This window comes from Aptenodytes patagonicus, chromosome 3, assembly GCF_965638725.1.
Source record: "Aptenodytes patagonicus chromosome 3, bAptPat1.pri.cur, whole genome shotgun sequence".
Classification (NCBI taxonomy): Eukaryota; Metazoa; Chordata; class Aves; order Sphenisciformes; family Spheniscidae; genus Aptenodytes; species Aptenodytes patagonicus.
In genome coordinates this window covers 58,108,369-58,128,934 of record NC_134951.1, presented here as the reverse complement: position 1 = coordinate 58,128,934, position 20,566 = coordinate 58,108,369, and the positions used below count along the sequence as shown (strand labels likewise).

The 20,566-nt window shown below is 42.7% G+C and overlaps 1 protein-coding gene across 1 annotated transcript; it reads right to left on the bottom strand.

Moving 5' to 3' along the window:
- Positions 1-1,329: 1,329 nt before the first annotated feature.
- Positions 1,330-18,806, bottom strand: NUS1 (NUS1 dehydrodolichyl diphosphate synthase subunit). The gene is made up of 5 exons (XM_076333481.1): positions 18,404-18,806; positions 9,313-9,435; positions 6,725-6,877; positions 2,293-2,392; positions 1,330-1,562 (listed from the first exon to the last, which is right to left on the bottom strand). Exons 1-5 carry the CDS (start codon positions 18,804-18,806, stop codon positions 1,472-1,474), a joined length of 870 nt encoding a protein of 289 aa, XP_076189596.1. The 3' UTR covers positions 1,330-1,471.
- Between the last annotated feature and the right edge of the window lie 1,760 nt (positions 18,807-20,566).

Below are 20,566 nucleotides of genomic sequence, written 5' to 3'. Positions count from 1 at the left end.
ACAGCACTCTCGTGTAACTGCAGTCTGATCTTAGTATGACAAAAAACTGCAGCTAAGAGTTTATGCAATCTGCTTTATAACATTACATCAAGGTACAACAGTTAAAATGCACTGTTTCACAAAGAAGCAAACCTTCATTTCAAATCTGGCAATTCCCTTTTAAAAGCAAAAGTTTCCCCTTCTAGTGACATGCCTATCCTGAAGGAGATAAAGCCAGACTCATTTTGAAGGGGGAAGGGGAAGAAACACTTCCAGAATGAAGTGTCCAACAGTTCTACAGCCTGCAGGGCAGAAGGCTGCAATATTGTTTGTCTCCAGTAATACAGCTCTAAAGATACTGCTTTGTCCAAATGCTGCTATAAAGACTTTCAATTTCAAATTACTTCCAACAATAGGAATGTAACTCGAATAGGACATTCCACGATAAAGACCATTTAGCTAATGTATCTACTTAGTGATCTCAGTTTTGAGATACTGTAGTGCAGCTCCACTTCATCTTCTTTCTTGTCTGCTGCAGACTCCCATTCAAACTTCTAATGCGCAGTTCAGAACAAACCTACCGAAAGGCTTAAGCAGACTCCCCTGCTGGGTACACGAGCACAACAAGCAAGTCACATTAGCCACGGAAGTGGACCTAGTCCATTTTCAGATTTGTCAGCAAGTGATGCCAGAGCCATAGCCAGCTTGTCACCTTAGGTGAGAATTTTATGGGGAAAATAGGTATACAAACAATACATAGTACTGTTTATTCTTATTCCCTATGGAAAACTGACCTGATGCTAAGAGAAGTTTCACTCGGGGCTGTAGGAGTATTTTGATTTTACCTCTTAAAAAAGAGAGGATGGATAGTGCTACACAGACTGCCTAATACACTTACCATAGAAGCTTCCATTCCTTTTTATGGAATTTTCTCAGTATTTCTAGAACTTGATACCTACTGCTGGCTTAGTCATCACAGCTGAGTAGCAGTCCATTCTCATAGTTAACAGAACCAATACCGACCCCGCTGAAATTCACATATTGTATAGTAAATATGTCTGAAGATAAACCAGGTGATTAGCTCCAAAATGCCTGACCATGAAGAATTAAAAAGAAACAAGCTGACATCAGAGTTCTTCCTTGGATTTAAGGACCTTCAGGGCATGAACTCCCATTTATGTTGTCCTGTAGATTTCACAAGACTTAATTCTTCCATCTTCTTTCGGTCACTTGGACATGAAAGTGAGTGTAGTTCAGCTCTGAACAGCTTTGCTTGCAATAACTGTCTTTTTCATAAAGGAAATCTGTGAATTTCCCCCTCCCCATAGATTCTCACGCATTCACACAGACTCTCTAGAAAGGTAAGACACTTTATTGAATTTGTTGATAAATTAAGAAAGGACTATGAACCAGACTTATGGGTCACAGGTGCTTGTAAACAGACATCAATTCCTTCCCACAGAAAGCCTGACTCCACATGCTCAGCCAGAAGTCACTTTCCCCAGCGTTGCTCGCAGGCTGCATAGTGATGGAGGGCAGAGAAAAAGTCTTCATAGCTGATGTTCAGGTGGGAAGGCAAAGAACTGAGAAAGCAAGTTAGAAGAGTTAAAATAAGCTTTTATAAACACCACACGATTCGTATGGCCAGCCAGGAATATCACTACTTAAAGCAAGCTATTGTCTGAGTAACCTTGTGAAGTTGTTCTCAACACCGTTACTGTCTCTTGACTCTAGTATCTAAACTAGCTGTTAATATCTTGCCACCCTCTAAATCAAAGCCTACCCATCAGAGTACGTACGGCACTTCAAATCAGCGAGAAAGTTGGAGAAGGAAGCACAGGTCTGCCCAGACATTTAAGTGCCCTATAAATGCTCTCAGATTTAAGAAATACAGCAACTATAGTCAGTTCAGTTATTGCCAAAATTGGAAAGTAATCCAGAGGCATGATCATCGTCCATTATCCTATTTCCCTTATATCCTTAGTTTCCCTGATAGAAACCTGTAAGCCACTCAAAATCCACATAAGGAACACCAACAGAACTGGGATTGGACCACTGAGACTAGCTGATGACAGAAGTTGTTCCTTAAGCCTGAAGAGTAAAGCCTGCTGTTGCCTAGTTGTGGCTGAAGGAACAACAATGAATGTTTGACACGTTTCCTTTAACAATTTTTAAATACCCTCAAATCAATTTCCAGACACCTTGGTTTAGACAGGTCTCCTCTTATGGCTATTTCCATGAAGTCAGTCACATAAAGACTTGTTGAGTGAGATATTATTCCAACCTGTTTTACAGTATTTATAGGCAACTCACATGATCTCTGTCAGTCTGATGTGCCATGGAAGGAATCCTAATGTGCTGTCCACAGGACCAAACTTCAAGACTAAATCAGGATCAGGAAATCCATTTGTACCTGTAAGAACAAGTTAAATTAGGTTTTGTCAAATTCACCAGATTTGTTTTAATTCTAAACCCTAAGGCATCTGCTTTTTCATTGAATGCACTTTTTTTTTTAAATAAAGTGAAGCTCCTGAGGACAAGTTAACAATTAAGAGTCCAAGAGGACAGGCTGGTCTTGCACCACCTGAACAGGACCAAATGAGCAAAAGCTTAGGCAGCCACTGCAGGCCCAGTTGGACTTATTTTTGTGTCAGGTAGTTTTCAAAGACTTCGTAAGGAAGTGATAGGAACAGTTACATTGTTTTGAATAACAGCAAACCTTAACACTGCTGTTTAAACTGACTTGTTCTAGTTTTGTCTTGGCAAACTTGATTTTAGTAGCATAGAACATGCTGTACCCTGACCCATACCTGCTACAGTCCTAACTCAACTACGTGGAGTTGCAGTCAAGTAGAGTAAAAGGACTACTAAGTCAAAAAAACCACTTAAGGAGGTTCCACTGAAGAACAAATTGGTATCACAGACCATCAAGAAAACAAGTTGCAAAAAAAAATACCCTACCAGATGAGCTGTCTCTTTCTCCGTATGGAGCTAGACAGACAATTTTAAAAACAACTTTTACTATGACATTTCAGACAAACTGTTGCAGGTGACATCTTTCTGGTTAATGAGTGAGGAAGAACAGGGCAATATTTATTTTTGTTTTCCTGTTACTAAGTGGACAGCAGGGCCCATCCCAGGGCAGGGCTAGAGAACACTGAAGGACTTCACTAAATGCTGACACTCTTACTACCCATACCTTAAAACCCCCATCATTCATTCCACTAATCTAATCCCAACTCAGATGACCTCGTTGTCTCTGTATGCCCTGTTCCAGAGACTGGGCAAACAGCTGTTTGAAAAAAGCTACTAAACTTCATCCCCTGAAAAGCTGAGACCAGCTACTACAGTTTGATGCACAAGGAAGTCTCCCCAGGAAAAGAGAAGCTAATTAAAGCTTTAGTAGCTTGCTGTCTTGCTTACCAATGAGAGCATCCTACCAATCTCCTGATGTTGAAAACAATCAGTGGCCAAACGACACTGTCTCCCTTCCATACACTTCTGCCATGCCTGAGCTACTCCAGGCTAAAATTGACAGACAGGCAATAAGCTTAGAACGAACAGTCTTAGTCCAGCTTTGCCTGCTAATTCTAGCAAGCTGATTACGGCAACATGTGAAAGCCAGTATAGTACCCAAGAAGGTAAGCTGTTCTTCATGCACCTACCTAGCTCATCGGAAAAGCATTCCAGCAGTCATAACCCTACTTTGTTATAAAGTGCAATTAGTCATGATTATTGCATGCTATTTCTTGTTACCCCGTTCCATTATCCACTAAGTCTACAAGTCAACTGCAAAAGTGCTTACATTGCATAATGCCTACCTTTATCAGATAAAAAAAGTTTAATACTGCTTATTTGCTCTGAACTTCAGATGTTATTTCTCAGTTCTTTTCTCACTTGTTTAAAAAAAAAAACCAAACCAGTCAAGAGCCTTTTACAAGTTTAAGTTTAGTTGTAGATGAGCTTAACTTTGGGAATAACAGAACAGGAAACTAAGGTCCTATCAGATTTCACTCCGCCCAGGTTTTGAAACCAAAGCTGGAGATTTCAGAAAGTTCACATCCTCCCTCCCCACTGAATCATCACAATAATAATCCTTTTACCAGAGGTAAAGCAGCTATTTTCCCAAGCATGTGCATTTCTAAAGAAGGATGAGGTATTTAGATACGAGTGCCGTGTGCCACAGCCCAAATCTTATCTCAAAGTTAAGAAAAAAGTTATAAAGCAAAAGCCGCTTATGTGTTCAGAAGCTAGCACGTTAGTGTGAGAGAACTTTGCAGGGAAGCAGTGAATACTTAGAAGTGGGGACTCTGGAGGAAGTGGACAGCTTTACTCATCAGCTGATTCAGTAGCTGAGTACTCCTCAGCTGGCCAGTTCAGCAGCAGGATCTTCAACACTGCAATGGCTTTTCAAACAGGAAAAGACCTTCAGAGAGCCCAGTTAATGCTAATATTTCCTTCTGGTTCCTATCTGAAGGAAAATGAAAACGTACACTGTAGTATTACTGTCAGAACAGCCTATTCACAACACAGTACTGTGCTTTCCACTCTTCATCCATTTCTCTACCTAAACATATCAACACTACCGATGCTTTACATGTGGAAGCTCCCTCAGAGCTGCTAGAGTTACAGCACTCTTCAAGTATAGCACACACAACGTAAAAGGATTTGGGAGCAGACTCAAAAAAAAAAAAAGAGGCCAAAAGGCTTCGACACTGAAGGGACAGGAATCTGGCAATACCCCTTCTAGGTCAGGAGTTCTGTGAGGGGAACATGAAGACATTTGTAGAGCTCACAGCACTACCCTTTCTCTTCTCCACATAGATTTTTATAGGGCAACTTGAACAGCCTTAATTGATAGTCATGTTCTTTACTAGGAAGGCAGATGACAAGTAGGGACAATATTACAATACAGTGGCACCTACTTTTCTGAAAACAAGCTGGTTAGCTGAGGCATTGCTCAGAAGAAATAGTTACACTAAAGAAAACTCAAGATGTAAGGATTAGAGCATGACTGGATTAAGAACCAGAAAAGCCACATGACAAGCTAGAACCATACCATTTTAGGACTAGACTTCAATAACTGCATCCTAAATATGAACAGAAAGTTAAAAAACTACATTATCGGGTATTTAAAAATGTGAAAACCCAGAAACTTACAGAAGTCACCACGAACACAAACCCTAAAGACATAGCTACTCAAGTACTGCTTTTCAGAACTCTCTCAATTTAGATCAGTAACTCACAGATGTTTACGTTTAATACCTTGCCATTAAGGATGCACAGAAACTAAATTTGCCTACAACTAAAATGAGTGGTTTCATAAGCTGCTGCTAAATAAGTCATGAAAGAGTAGTTCTTCACCTCCAACTGTCCTAAACGTTAAAACCAGGCAAATTAATAAGCAGGACTAGTTCTAGATACTATCCTTAGTTATTAGCTACATAGATTAAGCAGCCTGTTTTCAAAGTTTACAGTTTTGACAGATTAAAAGTCTAGGAGATTTCTTTTTCTGTTCTCAGCTAGCATGCATTACTTGAACAATAAATCTGCTGCATTTTTAAGACTATGCAGACTGGACCTAATACTTTCAGCACATCCAGACACTGAAATGCACGGATAGAAGATCATGAACAAGTGTTTGAGAAGCTCCAGTTAAACATCACTGGCCAAAATACATACAAGGGTATCAATAGTCACCAGTTCTTCACAAAGTGAGTGACTGTTTTAGACAAGCAATTATTAATTTCCTTAAGTTGCCTTTGGGGTATAACAGGATAGATATCTAAGTTACCTCTTCAGGTGCCTAATTAAACACATTTAATAATTCCGTTACAGTGAGAAGTATCATGCAGCATGCTGACAATAGGGATAGAATTCCGTTTGAAATTAAGATTAAAGTGTCTAAACTGCCACAGCAATTCAGCTGACCACCCATTTGAAAAAAAAAATCACTCTCTGAAGTGACTCCCAATTAATGGGAGTCACACTACAATAATGTGCCTGCAGACATCCAAGTTCAAGTGTGCAATCTGAAACCTGAACCCTGCCAAGTTAATTACAGCTGCAACTAACATGCATGGATCACCTAGGAAAGCTGAGCAAGTACTACAGCTCCATAGCCCCACTGGGGAAGTGGAGGTTTGTTCTAAACTACTTCTCCCAGATGTGAGATTAGGGCAGCCCTGCCCTTTTCATAGCTACTGCATGTAGCCATGCACCTCAGTGCAGGGTCAGTAATCTGCATGAATTAGTAACGAAGACAAATAAGCTGGGACGATTATACAGCAGCAAAAGATCAGCAAGTGCTATATCATTTGCACTCAGGGTGGTAGTTAGGCAGCAGTAACAGCTTTAATTGCTGTAACTACATCTGGAAAAGACTCTGCCCATACCCAGGTTTGCAGCATACTAACTTGCAAGATGTTAACCTAAGTTATAATCGTCTAGTTTCAGTGGTATCTTTTTCAGAAAGCTCATCGCAGAACATCCCACAGAGGCTGTAAACTCTGAAAAACTGAGTCTCCAATTCAGCTTAATTCCTTTCTCTGCTTAAAGAAAAAGCTCAAAAGGGAGTAAAACAGTAAGAAATTTTTAGCAGAAGCCTGCAAGCAGTAATTGTAACTTACACTGATAGACTAAGCATCAAGATGCATACGTACTAAGCAATAAATATACTAGAAACCAAATCCATTATGAATCGAGTACCCTCTCCCCTCCTCCCCACAGACCATGTCATACTTACTACTTAATAAGTTGTCTAACACATTCACATCCAGGTCTGTGTATGTTCTTTGCTGCTGTGCTACCAACTGACAAAAGTTCTGAGCAGCTTTTACTATGTCTGCTTTTCCATCTTCCGGGGACAGCACCTTCAATGTAGATTGGCAATTTAAAACTGAAAGTACAAAACACAGTTTAAAAGCAACAGAAATATAGTTGTTTTGAATGTGCTTTAGATACTCACAGGATATGATTGAAAGTAACTTGCAGATTACTTCATATATTATACAGCTAGTCATAGATATACCTCATCCATCTCTTACAGAAGTGGGTAAGAATCTTCTGGATTTGCTGTATTACTGAAAAGCAAGTTTAAGGCAACTATTTTGAGGAGTCTTGTGAAAAGTGGTTTAATTAATGTCAGTCTTGAAACGTAGAGTCTTCCAGCGAATTTGCATTGGTTCTTACACTGTCAGGCAAAGCAGTGAGAGGACGGTGCCTAGATAGTAACTTGGGGGGTGGTAAGCAATGCAGAAAGACTTGCAGTTCAGGGAAAAGAAAAAAGATCTAATTCCTACCCTAAAAGAGGAAAGTGTTTTAACAGCTACTGTGGACATTCATGTGACACAATGATTAAGCTGGGGCCCTCCCTGAATATGATCACAGGATCTTTCAGCAGCACTTCAAAATTGATGCAAGAGTTACAATATTAATCTAAGATTGCTACAGAGAAGCTAGGAACCAGGTAATAGTACCAGAATTCACCCATTTAATCTGTAATTATGTCTGTGACTTAAGGGGACATTTCACAACAATCTTATTGTCTACACTATTGTGAGGTAAGAGTCTTCTCGCACTACGTGGCTTGTGTCATCATCAGTTCTGATAAGGTACCTAAGAGGTAAACTTACCGAGGAAGCTGAAGGCCACAGATAGTGTACTAAACCCAGCTTGAAGTAACTGGGTTAAATACTAGTGTGTGGACACATTAGACTGATACAGAACTTATGATAGTTATAACTAAATACTTTAAAATAGCATTTCTTAAGACTGCAGAACCTGACTGCAAAGGACCACAGAATACAGTCAGAAGACTCATAAGAACACCTAAAAAAACCTGTTAGTCTATCCAAAGCTACCACAATGAAAAGAATTGTTCCTTGATATTGTTTGATTTGTCATATGTCCTATGTTAAAGACTATTTCTCTAACAGTATTCATAAGTGTAAGACATCTCTTTTTGCTTCTCAGAAGTGAAAAACTGCAGTTTATTATTATAAACTAGATTGAACTGAACAAGCTGACATCCAAGTATGAAGTGCCTGGTCTGACTGTGGAGCCTTCTGAGTAAGAATGAAAAATTCTAAAGAGAACAGAAAACACCTCTGCTTTTCACAGTTTCCAGCACAAAAGGTTCCTGAGACTTAAATGTATCCTTTCAGTTGGCAAGTCTGAACAGTTTTCCAGTAGTTCATTTGGTCTGGACATAAATATCCCGATTTAGATAAACTCTAGCATACTTAACTGCACTTAAGACATTAATAACCTGTCTACCCTGTTTTCTGCTGGTTATTTCAACCTTCACAGGAATAAAGAGAAATAACATAGGTTGTGTCCATGTAAATACCTTAGCCTAAGTTGCTTACAAGGCAAGTTTATGCTACAACATTGGACTTTATACTGGAAAACTGGCACAAAGGATCTCGCCATTCTATTAGCTCTTGTAGGGGAAGCAAAACTCAGCCAACAGCATCTTAAATGCAGCTAAATGTACTACAGCTTGTGTAGTTTTTTCTTAAGTCTTTGAACTATGTAATATGACTGTCTTAAAATGTAAGTGGTTTTTTATTATGAGACCTATTTAAATAGTATGAGTTGTAGGAGAGCTGTAAGTATCAGCCTATCCCTCTAAGGTAAAGGCTTGCTTTAGTAAGTACGTGCTTGTGATTCACTACACTTTGAATAGACTTCTAGCATTTGTGTTAGTCAGCATACCTAAATGAATACTCACAGCAGATAGTACTGAATAAGGAACATTAACCTCGAAACATATTCCTGTTTTCCACTTCTACTACGTGCAAAAGCTGCTATCACAGATTTTTTTTAATTTTTTTAATATATTTATATATAAACATATTTATACATTGCCATGACAACCAACAGTTTTGCTCTTTCCCTTCTTCCTCCCAACTTTGAGGTATAAGTTTGGGAAGATGGAAGTGCACACATTGTTAACTTGACATCAGTTCCCTTACAGTAACTCCAGTGCTTTTCAACTCTCAGCAAAAGAATTAATCTCACCGAAACAGTGGGGAGTTGAGCTACACTGATGCATCAAAGGAGTCATGGCACAACAGTCGGGCCAAAGGGAAGATCAGACTACCCAGTAATGATCACTATGGGAAGGAGAAAGCAACACTTCACTACTAGTTAAGAACAAATAAGCACAATGAAAGCTTACAACTAGCCCAGGAAGGTTGCATGTGTTCTGATAATCAGTGCTTAATGAAGGAAAATGTCACTGTACACAGGAATGCGTTTAAGTATAAGCAGAGTTATGATTTATATACAGTTAGAGTCACACCAATCCCCCCTCGCAATTCATCTTACCTTGATCAGCTTTGTCTTGATTTGCAAATTCCACGGTGTACTTGGAGCAATCTAGTCCTAAGAGTTCTTGCTGCTGTTTTAAGATCTCATCCATCAATCTTGAATTATTCCTCTTGAAAATACCTTTAAAAAAGGTTGCATTGTCAGCCAACTCCTATAAAGAGTGCTACAAAACAAATCTGACACTAGGCAGGAAGAAAAAAGAATCAGGTAGTCAGTACTGGTTTCAAACTGGAGTTCACAAGTACGATAAGAATCCAAAGCAAATACTATTGCACATGACTAATTTCAGTGACCTTGGAAAGAGAACTCTCATGTGCTTTTCGTTCCTCTTTCACTCAGCCTGGTTTAAGTAGCAAGCTGCAATTGCATAAAGGATAGTTTCAAGACATACTTCACTGTCCTTAGTATGCCAGCAATAGTTTGAGATAGCAATACCCTACCAGCACAGAACCACCAAGTCAGATTAACACCAAGTTTCTTTAATGCCCATGCTGCTGTAGATTTGCAGCTGAAGTCTGCTACCACTTACTACCCCACCATTAAGGCTGCAGGCTAACAAAACAAGTCACCACAAAGCAAGAGCCGGAAGACTAAATCAGCGTATCAGGCCACAGTAACTGTCCACTCTTATGCCACGGATTTCCTAATAAGAGGATTTCACAAGCTGTATATTCCAAGGAGTTAATGCAGTCCCCAAGGCCTTTTTATACTTACATGTTTATGGTAGACACATTTTGAGTGCAGATTACAAAAACTTGCTCAATGAAACACACTCAGGTTCCTGTTCTAAAATAAATTCTAGCTCTCGAGACACAACACAACTATTTGTAATTAAAAGCCACAGTAAAAATTAAGTGTCACAGCTTAAATATTTACAATGCAAAAGTGTGCCTAGGCATATTTATTTAGGAACTGATAACGCTTTTATCACATTGTATTTGAGGGTTGTTACTAAGAGCCTAAGTTTCATTCAGCAATCCTATGTCAAGCACTTCTGTTGACCAGTCTAAAAATGCCCACACAATAATTTTACAAGAAACAATGAACTTGTATACAATTTGATGATCAGGCTTATGATTCATCACCTCAACCTGAATCTGGGATTAGACACTGCTACAAACAGCCGTTTACACATCAGTAGTGGTCAAACAGTGTACAAGCACTGGGTTAAGACCATAATACATTAGGAGTTAGTCTGCAACATGAAGTGATACAATGCATTTATTTAATATGCTAGTCTTTTAGCCCTAGCGAGTTAGTATTTTTATACAGGCTTCATTAGAGGTTTTAATAGGTGGTAAAGCATCTGGTTTTCTGCCCATCCTGGATACTTCCTGAAAAAAAAAATTTACTTCACTACACAAGTGTTAGTGATGCTTATAACCAATTTCACATGTTGACAGACAAGCAAATCTCAGTAAGGCAGCAACCTTGATAGTGAAGTATTCTAACACTTTTTTCCTAAGTCTAAACTAAATTGTTACGCTTTGTGCTCCTGCTTACTGGTGTATATTCATACATATAAGAAGTTGAGAATGCTGTTTGATACAACTCTGCTTAGATAAGTCTGTTTTGTGCTAGTTAGCACTGATTGTCTTCCTTACACTTTAGGTCAGCAGCAGTGCGGCTACTGCAACTGCTAATCCCGCACCATCTTCAAGTAAGATCTTGTGCAAGGCTGCATGTGCCTCACCTCTAACAGTCACTTGACTTCCATCCACTTTTCAAGATGAGGAAAAAACCCCCCTATGTTCAATATTCAGAAAAGGAGTTGGCATAATTAGGAAAGGCTCCCAATCTGGGAAACAGCTGCTCTCTTCTTCCCCTTCCAACACTAATGATACCAATTCTTTTCTCATGAAAAGTTGTTGCCTATTCCTGTCAAAGATTGGAAGAACAGATTTAAGAATCTGCACTCCAGCTCCAAAGTAAATGAAGACATTGGGGATAACAGGTAGGAGAACAGACTAAGGTGCTTACTGCTTAGTAAAAAGGGACGTCAGATAAAGGACTTGGTCCAGCTCTTAAGTGAAGGTCCTTAATACATACAGTGGATACTGAAGACATGCTAGATGTGTTCTTGAGATTTATCTGAACACCACCAGCATTTCCCTTCTACTCTCCTTATTTGTCTCACCCACCTCCTTAGCTGTTCAAACCTGGGTCCTGTGTTGCTCTTGGAATAGCACTTTAACATAAACTGGCTACTGCAGTTGTACTGTATAGCTGTAGTACGTCTTTCTTGGAAAGACCTCCACACCTAAATTCCAACTGATTGACCAACCTTGACACCCCTGCAGTTTTCCTGCAGAGAAGACCCTGAAGCACATCAGAGGGTAGTAAAGATTCAAACTAACTGAAATCTTCATTTAAAACCAATAGCATCTGGGAACTTTACTCCTTCAGTGTTTTGTCTCTCACTCTGTACAAGACACTTTTTCTTACGAATGCGTATGATGGCAAATACAGTCCTGCCAGGGGCAATGTACATGGGCCAAATTCACATTTGACTTTAAAAATTATTTTACATGGTTGTGGCTCAGACATACGCTCCCTTCCCTTACAGTAGCTCAAAACCCCATTTGGCTACAAGATGCATTTTTTAAAACTTTGAAAATATATCCAAATTAGTCCTGGAAGACACTGTTGGTAGTTTATACATGATAAATAGAGTAAACAAGAGTGCATGAGTAGACCAACTCATTAACAGAATTCAAGTGTTCCTAGGCAGCGAGACTTAAGTCTTGATTTAATGCTATCTTCCAATTTTGTTCACAGTCTTCCACAGAAGTTGAAAGCAAGTCCATAATATGATTTTAACATTATAGAAAGTTAATGTGTGACAAGAGGTCTAATAAATTTTAGCAATACAACAGCTGTTTGCTGTTAAATGGGGAAAAATTCAGCCCTACTACTGTTTCTAATACGGAACACAAACATGAAATTGTCACTAGTATTTCTCATTAGAAACAATTTTTGGTTTTGAAAAGCAGAAAAAGTTTTGTTCAATCAGAACTCTGGAGTCTTTGCAAGCTGGTACAAATGTGTATATTCCAGCAAATGAAGTGTTTTAAGTATTATGCATATTTAAGTACCACAATTCCCAAAGCAAGAGAGTATAAAACTTCAGGTGTTTGGTTTTTTTTTAAACTACTGCAAACGCGTGAGCTGTTTCCAGGGATAATTATTGTTTTTACAACACAAGCTGCAAACCTGCTGTGGATCATTAGTTCCCATCAGAGCAGAGGCAAACCAGAAGTGTTTTAGCTTCTTACAGTAGTCCTCCATTACACGGGTCTTTTCAGGGGCACATGGCTTTTGCTCAGTTTTACAATAGTTACAAGCCATGCCCCTTTGCAATCAACTGTGGTGTTGCAGCATTTTAGGGTTAGAGACTAACAAATGCCGTTTGTAATTAAGAGGCTGTAAGTTCAGCAGAAGCAAGGCTCAAAATTGACAGGAATTGGAGGGGAACAACTGACGCAGAGAAACACCAGGTGGTGTCAACCATTTGTTTGTCCAGCTAGACTACCACAGCCACCACCTGTTAATGCCTTGGTAGCATCTCAAAGTTCAACATTCTCACTTGCCCTGCTTTTTAAAGCAGCAGAATCTAGTACAACACAGGCGAAGAGTCAGTTCTTCCTTACAAGGGAACACCTTAACCAAAGTTAAGCCTAGGAAAGAATACATTTCCACAGCATTTCAGTTAATTGAATGCTGAATTCAGTTAATTCAGCTTTTTCTCAACTCCCTTCCAGTGCCAACAAGGGAAGAGTCATAAGGTAACAAGTCTGTTTTAATCATCAAACTATTAACAGTTTGAGAAACATCAAATCATATCCCACTCCAAATAACATACATGCAAGAAGCTGTTTTAACACATGAAGAACTTCTGCCTACATCCTCGTGTTGGATCATGCTGGTTGCAGTTTAATGGAGGAAAGCAGGGTTTGAGTCATTGCACTGCACCTCACAGGATATGGAGAGCTAGAAAAATGTATTGGGCTTATCTATTCCAAGAGTCTAGAAAAAATATAATCCAAGTTCGAAAGTGGCTGAAGTCACTTAAGTTTCATCGACGTTAAAGCCACTTAAGCTAGCGAGCACTAGCCAAACGGGAAGAATTCAAGTGAGAACTTATAACCTCGTAGCTGACCATTCCTCCACATTTCTTTTTGGAGGGACATTCTGTACCAGGAGAACAAGAGCTCATCAGCAATCAAGAGAAGAGATACTACTTTCATATTACCCATACCTATAAGGAGACCATCTTCTACAGATTAGTGTTAGCCCTTTTAATAAATGTGATCTGAGGACCCCTGCCAACTCAACACCAAAACACAATTGTTGAATTTGAAGTTTCACATGGGTGAAGACCCGTAGCAGATGCCATGTGATACTAGTATCTCACAAAAGGTGTTCCGGTGACACAAAACCAGAACATATTTATCTCCCCCCGTGAAGTGAACACACTGAACACCCAGAAAGTTTTATGGATTATCACATATGCTAAACTACTAAGTAATTTGGAAGACACTAAAAGCCTACATTTGGGGCTAATGAAATAACTTCTTTTGCTTACTGCAGTACTCTATCCTTTCAAAGAATTTCTAAGAGAAAATTGGTTAGAAGTAAAGCAGTTCACTGGAAAGCTAAACCCAGGGTGAAGAAACGCAAGTTCTCAACACAGTCGCACTATGAGCTTTAAGAAGCCTTCAACCTGAAGCATCTATTCAGGAGCCCAAAGTACTCAAATGCCAAGATTCAGCAAGCTCCCAAAAAGCGCTCTAGACTTGTCCCGAACTATTTCGGGAAAGCTTCACTGATGGACAGAAGTAACACTCAAGCAAGCTCTTGAGTGGGAAAGTAACTTGAACAGAAGAAAGTTAAAGTGTACGACACTGGTCAAAGGCTTCTGCTCCCCAGAAGGTATCTTAACTGCTGTTATAGAATTGCATAATCGCTGCCTTCTGACTGCCAGAAGGCTGCATTATTTCCTCAGAGATAAGGTCTTGACCAGCATGGCTGGATTTCTATCAAGTAATAGGATTGGCAATACAGAAATCCACTGAAATAAATCCCTGATCAAAAAACTAAAATTTTAGTCAATCTGGACTTAACAGCCAAGGTGCACACGGTAGCATTACATTTATTAAGGCTTTGTTCTGCTGCGTATCAATGAAAATTGGGAGAATGAAAAGGGCCCCTAAATACCAGAGGCAGTAAAAGCATGCCACCTTAGGCCTCCAAGCCTGCTGGTGTGGGGGGAAAATACCAATTTTGAGCACTGTAACTTATAGAACCATGTATTTATTACAGTACAAGACAGTTACTTAGATTATGGTCCTCTCGCATTCTGCAAAGACCTTTTTACCCCAGTCTTCTGGCACACTGATCTTCATGGATTCGGAGAAGACAGCCAAGTACCTGATCACGTTCCACAAGTATTATCCAATAAATTTGTAACATATTGGGTTCTGTAACTGCCCATGAGAATCAGCACAACTCCAGCCAAGTTGCCCTTAGAGTTACTGGTGCAGCTGCTGTAACACAGTAGTGTCAGCTGGGATGCAGCTACTTATTTTGACACCAAAGAAACACAGAAACCACCTTTGACTAGTCATTTTGTTAAAAATATAGAAATTCACTACTATAAACAAATAAACAGCTTATCTGGCACTTCTTCTTTAAAGAACATCATGCTTCTCTCTCCTCCTATAGAAGGGGCAATTAAGGACACATTTTTAATTCAAACCTTCTACAGAACACCGACACAGTATTTCTCCAGAAAACACAAGCATGGAAGACCACTCTTGTAATCAAAGTTTCCAGTTACAATGAGAAGAATCTCAGTACTACAAATACGCAATGAAGGAAAAGGAAACAAATTAAAGTATACCCCACTACATCTAACACAGATTCAGAGCACTTGTCATTGTGTTTCCTTCTTCACCACAGCCAGCATCAGTGGGGACAACGTAACTTTGATAAGTCAATAGTTGGTACAATTGTATGAACACAGAACCTTACCAAAGAAGCTCAGCAGACCAAAAGTAAGCCTCGCCACCTGAGAAGATGAAGCCAAGCGCATAGCATAATTAAGGTTCAGCCTCTGCTACTGATAATAGCAAGCTGTACCTCACTTTATTCACCTTCACTATACTAGTGTTACTGCTGAGAGTTCCAGATATCACTATTATTCAGAACCAGATTTAGCAACAACTACAACATCCTACTTAACGACAAGTCTACCTGGAAATGCTGTATGCTCAATCCAGACACCATAAGGAGCTTAGCACCAGAAGAAAAGCAACGTATCTGCTATTATCAGAAGTAAGCATATACTCAAGCCATATGAATGACCACTTGCTCACTCTCTGAAACCAGTTTAAAAGGCTTAACTGCTTTTTGCACAGTGTCTTGTCAGCTGTGGCTGCTATCCCAGAAAACCCATTGAACACCTGTGAAGAACATGCATGTATAATGGCAGGCTATTCTCATCAAACCTGAAAGTTTAGCAAAAGCTACTGATTTAAAACCTTTTAGTTACTCTGCATTAAGTCTTGCCTTCTTCAATTATGTTCCAACAAACTGGAATTTGAGCTGGCAATTGAACCAGCATATTCTGGTATCAAAGGACTAACAGAAGAAAGAATTAGTGAAAAGCATTATGTCTTTATACTGAAATCATGAGATTATAGCCATATTTTTAGATTTCAAAGGTGTTAACAAGACCTCTTAACACGCAACTTCAGCATGGATGTAACAATACATGTGTCCTGGTTTCGACATGGAAACAGCAGCAAATAATCTCCAAGACTGTTATTGTCTTTGTTAGCAGGTCAGAAAAAAAAAACCTAAGACAAGGTTATTTCAGCTACACTGCTCTTCCGAGGACATAACCTTGTCGTTTCTGGTCATCATATTTACAGTCTTGCAATAGTCAATATTAGATCTGACTGGATCTCAACACGTGTGCTGGAGAAGCAGAAGTAGCTTCTCCACAATGAAGGCGTCAGACACTGTAACAGCACTGGCTCCTCTCTGTCAAACAGAATCTCAGCAACATGTGGCTGGTGCCACCAGCATTGGCTGGTGCCTTCTCCCTCCTCAGTGTCTAATGGTTGCGTGGTGAGCAATCTGAAACCCCAGACCACCAAGAAACTCTCAGCTGGATCTGTTCCTCAATTCAGTTCTCATATATATATAAGTTGTGCAGCACAATGCAGGGATCTAAAAAGGAACTAAGCATACATGCATAACGTATTAGGCAATACTACAGATAGCTTATTTGAGGTTTGACAGAAATTAGAGATCCTGTACAATAAAACGTCTCTCTTCAGGCTATGAGGGAAACTCTCACTCTTGTTTGGTACTAATGTTTGCTCTGCAGCATTAAACCTGGTTGAATGCTTTCCAAATTGAGAGCAAAAAATATCAACACATAAATGGCTTTTCAGAAGGTGCTGTTTTCTGTGTCCTCAAGATGTTATGCAAATATTTCATTCCATTCCTTGACTTCCAAATGAAGAAGTATTCTCCCACTGAAACACAACATAACCAAGTTCCACAACAGCCCTGCACAGATGGCCAGTTTAAACTAAGTGACTGGTATTAAGCCTAGTTTCTTAAAAAGATCTTAGAGAATTTAGTGAAAGTCAAGCCATTCGAGTCTTATATCACATACGAAGGACCAGACATGAAACAGAACTATTAACAGCAGTTTTAATGGGGTTTAAAAAGAAAAATAAAATCACAAATGCCTATGCTCAGGGAAAGGCCTGCATACCTCAGATGCTTTTGCACACTTGACAATAGATTGCACCTTGGGATGCACCATTGAGTTTTTCCTGAAAGGGCACCGGAAGACAACTATTACAGACTGTACCTCTAACCCAGCATATATCTACAGAGTTAATCCAACTTGCATGACATCTCTAGACAGCCATCAGAAGTGGCTCAAAACAACAGCTAAACACTGGTTTCCTACAGTCTCACCATTGACAGCAAGAGCATAGGGATCTCTGGCACGAAGCCTTCTCCTCTGGAGAGGACAGAAACAGGACACAGTTCATTTCATGTACGATTAGCCCTTCTGAGTCGATAGCTTGTCTAGTCTCAGATAGAGATCATCTCTCAACAGCTGGGTAGAAAGCTTCACCTAAGAGTATCTTGAATACAGCTGGTTTCATTCTCCTCAGTAGGAAAGGACAGGTATGAGGAAGACATTTGTTCCATGATTATTCCACAGAACGTCAAATAGAAACTCTGAGCTTATCTTTAAGATACTCAGTGACGTAGAATCAATGTATCTGCAAGAGCGAGAGTTCAACAGCCTTACACCTGAGACCCAGTAATGAATAAAATCACATAGTGGATATGAAAAACACCAAAGTTCTCACAAGCACTGGCTCAGAGTTAACTCAAACATCAAGTAGCACCAGCCCTTACACCAAACGCAGACCATGTAATTTAATTTTACAATACAGACAGCACACAAGACATGTTTATGTTTAGCTACGTTTCCATCCTGTCTGTTCACATGAGAAAGAGTACATGAAAGTAGATGGCTACTCTCATTCATCCACTTCTGGAAGTTCAGACATAGCTCATACACAGAGCTCGCAAGAGCAGGTAGCCTAAAGCTCTTCTTCTCTACTAACAGCCCATACCCCACACGGTCATGGCTCTCAGACGCCAGCAGTTCCTGTCAGCCCGGGGGTGGGGACAAGGCTCTAGAAAGGCCCCACCATCTGCCCCCTCCAGTGAGCAGGCAGGATCAGGTCACCCCGACACAGGAGCTGGGGCAGGAGGGCACTCGAGGCATTCCCCGGGCTTACCAGGGCCAGGAGCGCTGCGGAGGCCGAGCAGCCCCAGGGGACGGGAAAGGAGCTGCCAACAGCGGGGCTGTCACCCGGCTGGGGAAGACCCCGGGAGAGGGAGGCCCCTTGGCTCCACGCCGGTGGCGCAGCGGGCCCGGGCGGCGCCTGCCTGCCAGGAGGCGCTCCCCAGGGCGGCCACCGCCCGGGCCGGCACCCGGAGCGACTCCGCGGCACGACCTCGGCCCCCCGCCCCCCCCGCTCACCATTATGGTCGTAGACGCTGACATAGGAGATGCCCACCGCCATGCACCACACCACCAGGCTGGCCATGTCCGCGTAGCTCGGCTCCTCCTCGGTCACCACCAGCCCCATGTGCACCGGCAGCTTCTGCAGGGCCCGCCCGTCCGAGCGCCACCGCTGCCGGCCCTGCGCCGCGCCTCCGGGCCGCCGCCGCGCCGCGCCCGCCTTGCGGAAGGCGAAAGCCCCGGCGGCGGGCGCCAGGAGGGCGCAGGAGGCGGCGGCGGAGGCGGCGCGGCGCCAGAGCCAGGCGCGGGGCCCGGCGGCGGCGCGGCCGCGCAGGCAGGCGAGCAGCGCGCGCTGGAGGCAGAGCAGGGCGCGCAGCAGGGCGTGCAGCGCGCGCCACGCCAGCCCGCCCGCCCCGCTCATGGGGGGCGCGCGGCGCGGGGCGGCGGCGGCGCCGCCGCCAACCGACAGGAGCGCGCGGGGCAGCGGCGCGGGGCCGGCGGGGGGAGGGGCGGGGGCTGCCTCAGCCGCAGCGCGCCGCCTGCCTCGCCGCCGCCATCCCCTCACTGAGTCCGCGTCCCCCTCCCGGCAACCGCCGCCAGCACGGCCATCTTCCTGCCGCCCCGCCTGATCTTTCACCTCTCACCCCGCCACACGCAAGGCGCCCGTTGGCCGCCAGGCGGGCTGCCGTCACTTCCGTCCGCGGAGAGCGAATGACGTGGCCCCGAGGGAAGGGACAGGGCGGGGCGAGGAGGGGAGGGGAGGGGAGGCCGGGAGCGGCCCGGGGCGGGGCGGGGCCAGGCCCCGCCCCTCGGGGGTAGGCGGGGGCTCGGGGCGGGGCCACGCCCCCTCGCGGCCGTTGCTGGCGCCGACGCCGCCTGTGGCGGGGGGCGGCGGCGGGAGCGGGGTCGCCGCGTTTGAAAACCGCTTCCTTACGCGTCTCGGCGTAGCTGCGAGCCTGCTCGCGCTTCCTCGGGCCGGGCGGCAAGGCTGCCCCGTCCTCCGGCTGGTTCAGGGGCCCGTCTTAAGGCCCTGCCTGTGTCCCACCCCGTGCCTTGCTCTTCTTGGCGCCCGTAGCGCCTCGGTCGCGCGGGCGTTTGGGCGGGGGGGTAAGTCCGAGCACCACAGAGGCAGACCGGCCTCACGGGAGTCTTATTATTAAATGGTGTGCTGCACCCCCAAAGCACGCTGCAAGTACAGCACGGGTATGGGAAATGGGGGCAGCGCGGCCCCCGGAAACCCGCCCAGCGTGCCCCTGCGGTGGCCCAGAAACAGGCCTCAGGGGTGTGCGCCCCGTTTCCGGGTCTCCCACAAAACCTGCGGTCCCTGGGGTTTCACTACTTTCGCTTGTAACGGCCCACAGACCTGAAGACGGAGATCCCACTGCAGGCAAAAGACGGAGCAAGAGCGAACAAGCTAGCCCTGTGCCGTCAGACAGATGGGTGGGCTGAAACAACACGGGGAAATATTTAAAGTATTTTGTTAAAAGAATCCGCCTATATAAAACCGAATGAAAAATACTGTAGCACGAAAGCACTTTTCTTGCTCAGAAAATAACTACTTCCCAGACTTCTAATACAGACCAACATTAGCCAACAAAAGTAACACGGTCAAACTGCTAGGAAGGCTTGTGCTGTTCCATATACGTCTAAATCTTTAGCTACCAAAAATTTGGGTGGCTGACGATACGTTAAAAAGTTAAAATGTAAAGAAAAACAAACTCACATCTTTCTGTTCCAGTTGTGTAGCTTAATGTGTTGGGTGCCTAAGAAACCCAAGTGTCAATTGCATTTGCATAGGCGCCATGACCACATAGCTGCACTCCAACGCCTGACAAAACGGCCTCCGTGGATGTGAGTGATTACTCAGTTACTGAATGCCAACAGAAGATAAAGAATAATAGAATCTGTTTGCTTTGAAAAGTAATTTGCTGGTGTTATTACTCCTCAGTTATCAGCTGAGATTTATGAACTGCCAGGAAACCCCTTAGATTACTGTTTGTAAGTCACTGGGTTTAGTGGGCTCGGTAATCCCATTTTGTTTAGTTTTCAAGCACTTTGGGAACTGCTCGATAAAATTTGTACATACATCAGAGTTGATGCATATACCATCAAGTCCTTTTTTTGCGGGCGAAAGTCTGGAAGGTTCCTGGCAGTGAAGGGGGGCACTTGCAGCGTGTACTC